At 47.0% G+C, this 7371-nt stretch overlaps 1 protein-coding gene across 1 annotated transcript in view; it reads right to left on the bottom strand.

Annotated features, from left to right (window-relative positions):
• The window catches only part of OAT (ornithine aminotransferase), a 16462-nt gene that overhangs the window by 7413 nt on the left and 1678 nt on the right, over positions 1–7371 (bottom strand). Inside the window, exons 2-5 of the mRNA XM_007936808.1 lie at positions 5698–5922; positions 5517–5612; positions 1926–2053; positions 587–709 (exon numbers count right to left, since the gene is read on the bottom strand). Coding sequence (XP_007934999.1) covers positions 587–709; positions 1926–2053; positions 5517–5612; positions 5698–5922 — 572 coding nt within the window. The remainder of the gene's footprint in view (positions 1–586; positions 710–1925; positions 2054–5516; positions 5613–5697; positions 5923–7371) is intronic.

Here is a 7371-nt window from a genome sequence, read left to right as displayed (position 1 = left end):
GAAATAATGCATTTGTTTATTCCACAAACACTTATTAGTTACGATGTAAGAGAGGACTGTCCAGTGGTAAATATACTGACATCAGCCTTCAGAAGACCAAGTCGTGTGATAGTTAAGTGCTTGGCTGCTAACCAAAAGGCTCTGCGGGAGGAAGATGTGGCGGTCCACTTCCATAAGGATTACAGCCTAGGAAACCCCGTAGGGCCATTCTACTCTGTCACATGGGGTTGCTAGGATCAGAATCTGCTCAGTGGTACCCAACAACCTCAGCCGTGGTGGGAGGAGGCGTGAAGAGGTTAAACTCTGGAGCAGGAGCTGTAACAAAGGGGCTCTGGGAGGATTTAGACCACAGATAAAGACTCAAGAGGAGACACAGTTAGGCCCGGGAGTCTGCATCTCTGCCCTGGGATGGAGTATGGCCAGAGTGGAGCAGCCACTCCAATTTCTGCTGGTGCCCAAGTTGCTGATACAGAGCACTTGAAAGTTCAGAAGCTATTAGAATGATGTCTCCCTCTCGTGGACAGGCGGAATCTCTGCAGGCGGCTGGGCCCAGGGAAACGTGTCATGAATGGTCAGCAGGGAGGACCTGGTGCTGGGTGCAGAGCTCGCGCACGCCCGTGAGGTAGCCTGGGTCTGGAACAACAACGCCTGCTTCCCCCTGAATGGGTTCGACCATAAACGCGGCCACAGTTGGGTCCTGCAGAGCACGCTATAGCAAAGAAACACAAAGGGAGAAAATCAAAGAATGAGTTTCAATCATTTCCCTTCTATGCCACTGGAAGTCTGAAATCATACACTACACTAACTTCATGATGACAATTAGTGCGCAAATCACGTTTTCCCACTGACTCACACCCTCCTTCCAAGTACCACATTTCTGACCAACACTCACTCCAGACGCTCGAAATACTGCAGCCACATACTACTCTGAGCTATGTTCTCTAACACGTGAATTCGTATAAATAAAAACGACAGCAGTCTTTTAAATCCACTTTAACTTAAGCTTTCTGTTTTACAAAGGTCTCCTACTTCAATTTTAAAAAACTAGCTGACAACTGAGTAACTTTATCCAGTAATTAGACGGATAATATCCCAGGTAATTGTCCTGAAGGATACAAATCTGAAGTGATTGGTTAGCAGAATTACTGGTCAGATGAAGTCTGGTGAGACTCCTGATACTATGGCCCTGAAATACAATTTGGCGCCTGGAATAAAACTCACCCCTGGGATGGGCTCTCAATAGTTAACAAGATGTACACACAGACCACTCAACCCAGGATGCCACACCCACACACTCAATGGTAATACATCCCTTAGAGCAATAAACCATGGGACACCAAAGACCAACATTCAAACTGAGAAAATGCAGGACAAATAGGAGTACATAATTAAGAGGGGCACAGGGGGAGGGTTACAGGGTAGGGAGGGGAGGAGACTGGGTTAGGGTTGGACATGGTGAATGGGGAATGAAACTAAATGTACGCGTCACGTTGAATGTAAAACAGGCTCTTAAAATAAAAATAAAATACAATGCTGCAAAACAAAAAATAAAAAATAAAGTGGTTGGCTAGTTACCAGGACAGTAACAGAGTAAGCTCAAAACCTTGGCCCAACTTACAAAAGATAAAATTTCACTACACAATCACATAATGTATCTTAAATTCATGTACTTGACACATCATTTCTGTTCAGAGTGCTAAGTGAAGGAGCCCTGGTGGTACAATGAGTAAGCTCCTGGCTGCTAATCAGAAGGTCGCGGTTCGAACCTCCCCATTGGCTCCAGGAGGACTTGGCAACGTGCTTCTGGATGAGCACCTGGGCAACGCCATGAGGGTGGTTCTACTGTCACGGAAGGTCACCAAGAGTCAGGGCCGACTCAACGGCCCATGTTACTCGTGCTAAGTGCCATGAGACTACGGAAGTACCTCAAGAGCCGGCAGGTCATTATAGGGAATGATTTCGAAACCTGGCATGAATGGCCCGAACCCCTCATAACTCGTCGGATCCGTGGAGCTGGAGATGGCAGACAGTGTTCTACCCCAGAAATTTCCAGCTAGAAAAGAAAAACAGACACTGACTATTTCAAACGAATCCCCAGATGGGCACTATCCCCCAAAAAACTGCCTTTGGAAATGTGATGCAGAAAGAGAAGTTCGTGGTTGCTTCCAGGCTTTCACTGCGAACACTGGATCCAGCGTAAGCACCATGGTCCTGAAGGCACAGAGGACAGAGGTCTGGCATTGCTGCTCGTGGTACAGGAATTACTCCGTCTGGCTTTGCTGCCATGGTCTTTGTGACTCCCACCAGATGACTGGGTGGAACTGTACAAATGTGATGGACTATCGCCCATCAAAGGGATTGGATCGCTTGCTAATAATGTAAATAAGGTACATGGCACCCCCTTGTGGGATGGGACTATGCAAATAAGGTGAATGGAACCCTAATGTGGGGATGGGTTAGTTTTGTCATTCTGGTAGGGGATCTCACTGCCACCACGAGAGAAGAGCCAGAGGTAGAGAGGAGTGCGTCCCTGGAGCAGCGATCCCTGCGCTGGAGCGCCGTGGCAGAGAGAGGGCTGGACCAGCAGCGGAGGCTGGCAGAGATATCAGCAGAAGAACCAAGAGGGATGAGAAACAGAGCGGCAGGCTTTCCGGCCCACAGAGCAAGAAAGCTGAGAGCCTCTGAGCGGGAGGCTTGCTGGTGGAGTGGAGTGCAGCGAGGTGTATCTATCGGCAGAGCTAAAAGAACTCTGTAAACTTGTCTGAGCAGGACAGAGGCCAGACCAAGAGGCCAAGGGCCAGAAAGGCGTGCCTGAGGGCACAGCAGTGGGGAGACTGTTCTGGTCAAAGAATTGTATCCTGAGTGAGTTCTTGAACCTGTTACTTCCCTAATAAATCGGATAATCATGGAGTATTGCCTATCAGTTTCCAACCCGGTTGGAAGCCCTGATACTACAATCCTTCATAAGGCTGAATGACAGACATCTGCCTTGGCCCAGGAACCTTTTTCTGATCCCTTATATATTTCATCACCACATTAGAGTGCCTGCTACACACCACGTGTGGTTCTAGGTGATCGAGGTGGTATACAGAGTGACCCAGATTCACCAGGGTCCCACCCGCAAGACGCTTACATTCCAGTAGGGAAAAAACACAAAATAACCTGAACCAACAAAACAAACAAAAGATCATTTCAAACTGAGTTAACCCTTTCAAGGCCAAATTATTTTCTGCTTTGAATTTTTTGTTGAAACCTTGTACTCTCAGGAATGGAAGGCAATTTGAATGAAAAAAAAAAAAAATGTTGAGGTAAAATGTGGATTTTAAAACAATCAGTGAGACACATATGAGCAGAAGAGTCCCAGGTGCTGAGGTTGGTCTGATAAGGCCCATTTCTTCAGATTTACGCAGTTACACAGGCCCCCACCAGATGGCAGCATGCACTACAAGTGGGATAGAAACTTCCCAATAAACTCCAGAGGTGGGAAATAGAGGTGGGCACTGTATGTCCCACAGGTCACAAAAGGATTAAATTCAAGGAAATAAACCATGGAGAGAGTTGGTGGTTCACCTACCTTCACACCTCCTCTACCAGCAGCAACTAATAGAGCCCAGTACTGAATTACTCCCTCTGACCTCAAAGGAGCTCTGGTGGCATAGTGCCTAAGCCATTTGACTGCTAACCAGAAGGCTGGAGGTTCAAGCCCACCAGCCACTCCTCAGAAGGAAGGTTGGGCAATCTATTTCCATAGTGATACTGCCTCGGAAACCCAAGGAGGGGTCTCTGTGAGTCAGATCCGATTCCACAGCAGTGGTTGCATTTTTGCGTTGACTTCATAAGGAGTTCTGGTGGTGCAGCACCTGAGGTACTTGACTGCTAACCAGAAGGTTGGCGGTTCAAATCCACCAACCACTCCATGGAGGAAGATGGGGCAATCTCCTTCCATGAAGATTTACCGCCTTAGAAACCCTGATTTCACAGCCTCTGTAAATTGTTCTTGCCAAGCCTCTCTCACCTCTGACTAATCCCCACCATTCTCACCCACAAATCACAGCACGCTGATACTGATCAGGCTTGTGTAAGAAAAATGAACCTATGAGGCCACGAGCCAACTCACTCCCGTCGTCAGCCCCAGGAACCTCATCCTCCATAGCTTACCCTATAGGAATAAGGGCTTCCAGGTAGGAACAGCCGTCCTGTCTCTCCACCCCACTGACTCACCAGCTTCCTTCAATACTCAGGTGAGCACATCTCGGCACACTCTGCTACTATTACAGACTGGACCCCGTCTGTAAGGATGAAGATCACCGAAACTACCACTCCTGTCTGCATGAGAGTTGTGCTGCCCTACACAACCAAGGCCCAAGGCTTCACACTGCAGTACAGGGCTGTGCTAAGATGTCGTCTTTAGAAACACTAATCTGTCACCCCAAACAGCAGTCACCACTGGCCATCAGTTGAACTCTGAACTCTATTTGTGTTAAAACCAAAAATCACACTACCTGCTGTGGAGCTGAGCCCGACTCCTGGCGAGCCCGTGTCTGTCAAAGTAGAACCGTGTTCTGGGGGGTTTCAGCAGCTATTTTTTCAGAAGCTTTCATCAGGCCTTCCTTCTGAGGTATCTCCGACAGACTTGAACCGCCAACCTTCCGGTTAGCAGCGAGCGCTTAGCTGTCTGCCCCACCTCTTCTGAGGTAGCTCCGGCGGACTTGAACCACCAACCTTCCGGTTAGCAGCGAGCGCTTAGCTGTCTGCCCCACCCAGAAACTCTTCTATCACTTACGGGGCTTGTCATTGAACTGCAAGTGTTCACAAGGCAAAATGTTTCAAGGATTTTAATGATCACAAAAGTGAATTCTGACCATGTGCAGTGACAAATCTATATACGCTTTGTGTTTTAAAAATTACAATCAAAGTTGGAAAAGAAAAGCCAGAACCTCATTTGAATGTCATCATAAAGATTCCAAAAGTTAGGTTACATCATCTCAACTGTTATTCTCCTCAACCAGCAGCCTAGTGATTCTTCTCAACCATTCTGAAAACAGTGATGAGGAAACCTTCAGCCCTCTTCACCCCAGAAGCTTGTAAGAATACCTCAACTGTTAAAATGCAAACTTCTTCTCACACCAGGACATGGCCCATGCTAACACGACCCAACCCAACAACCTAACACACATGTTCCACCAGTAAGGCCATCTGCTTAACTGGAAAACTGCTGTGGAAGAAAATGAGGTAAGCAGATGAGGAGAAATTAACCCTATAGTCCCTCAATTAGGGAGGGGGGCACAGTGAGCTATTTAGGAGAGAGAAGTTCCGTATCTGAAGAAATAACTTGGAAATAAGCCAAGGTGACCCTGCCCCTTATTAATTTTTAATTATTAATTTTTAATGGAGATGTTCGGCAAACAAAGCACCACGGATTAAGCGAACACATCAGAGATACTGAAGCAGAAACCGAAAACCATCAATGAGACTGCACACTTAAGTAACAGCAGTTAATGGAGCACTTCACGTACCTGCAAAAACAACCTTTGCTTTGTACTTCTGAATGCCCTTGACGGTGTAGCCCCATTTACGAGCAAGTTTGATGGCCGTCTCTCCCGCCTCCACCCCTAACAAAAAGAAAAACCATTCAGGTTTCAACACTGAAATGAGCAGAAGATGAGAGTGTTTTCAACACCAGAAGAGCTACGGCACCTGTATTCATGGGAAGAACTTTGTGGTAGCTGAAGAGCTTAGTGATGTATTCTTCATACTCCCCAAGGACGCTGTTGTAGAAAGCCCTCGAGGTCAACGTCAGCTTGTCCGCCTGGCTTTTCAGAGCATCCACAATCTTGGGGTGACAGTGTCCCTGGTTGACGGCACTGTAAGCACTCAGGAAGTCAAAATATTTTCTGCCTTCCACATCCCATACATAAATACCTAGAATATAGAAGAAAAAAATTCAGAAAAGTACCAGATTGGGTAGTCTAAAAATAAACCTCGGAATGCCTGTGAAGAACCTTGTTGAATATACAGTTATGGTTAGGGATTAGTTTAGCTCAAATGTGATAAACTCTGCTTTACAAGACATTACATTATATCCAAGCCTCAAAATACACGTTCAACAAGCCTAACGTGAAAAAATAGAAACGGTGGAGTGAAACTTTACCTAATTCGAACATTAAGGAAGCCAAACTTGGAATTTATACTAAATAACGGTGGGGCGGGGGGGGCACAGGAAGCTGAGTGGGAGCTGACAGTGGACTTACAGCATGTACTGGGTTCAAGCACTGTGGTAGGTGCATCAGAAATGCCCTAGGACAGGCTATTGCCATTGGCTGTACAGATATAAGGAAATACAGGTCTAGATGACAGAGCTAAGCCAAGTTTAGCACGTGGAAATAGGACTTGAGCCCAGACTGTCCCACTCTGCTGCTGTAAGGGAAGAATATTTTTGTAAACCAAATTGTTTCCAAATGTACAATACAGAATCTAGATTTTCAACTGCTCAGAGATTTAGCTATACAATAGTACTGATTCCAAACCAAGTACGGGCAGATGACAAAAACACTTCCTGTTCTACACACCCGAACTTGTGATGCGTTCTGAACTTGTGATGCGTTCTGGCTTCCCTGGTTAAGGCCATGGTAGCAGAGTCTGGAGTCAATCAACATTTGGCTTTCATCAAAGTATCGCTGGAAGAATTTCCTCCAGCAAGAATCATTATTTTGCTTTATGGACAACTAATGAACCTGAACAAGGTCTGGAGATGAAGTAATGGGGCTGGATCGAGGTTAATATCCCAAATCTGGTGCTTTCATTTGGTTACAAGAAAGCCTTTGTTCTGTAGGAAACACACACGAGTATTCAGGGTCAAGAGGCATCGTGTCTGCAAGTGACTCTCATCAGTTCAGAAAAGGATGCATGTGCACGCATGTGGGGGTGGTGTGAATGAATGTATATGCGTGTGTGAGGGTGTGAGTGTGTGTGGATGTGAGTGTGGACATGGGTGTGGATATGAGGAGTGTGTGTGGATATGTGGATGTGAGTGTGGGGGGGTGAGTGTGATGTGAGAGTGTGTGTGTGTGTGTGCATGGATGTGTGTGGGGGTGAGTGTGTGAGTGAGTGTGGATGGGGGTATGGATGTGAAGGCATAGACATGCTTGCTTATTTTTACAAAGAGAAACGCTGAAGGGACCGGCCAGAACCTGACGGAGTGGCTGTCCTGGGCCGGCCGGATGACTGGGAGGGCGGCAGAGAGCAGGACGAAAGCAGGCCTCTGACAGCAACCCTTAGGGAGCACAGCTTCTGCCCTCGCACCACGCAGCTGTCTGCAGTGGCTGGAACTCGCTATCTGGTCAGCTTCAACTCCTGCAAGGCCACGTAAAC

Source organism: Orycteropus afer, unplaced genomic scaffold, assembly GCF_000298275.1.
Source record: "Orycteropus afer afer isolate SDZICR_OR568_19922 unplaced genomic scaffold, OryAfe1.0 scaffold00038, whole genome shotgun sequence".
NCBI lineage: Eukaryota > Metazoa > Chordata > Mammalia > Tubulidentata > Orycteropodidae > Orycteropus > Orycteropus afer.
Note: the sequence above shows the minus strand (reverse complement) of the source record. Positions and strands in the feature narration are given on the sequence as shown.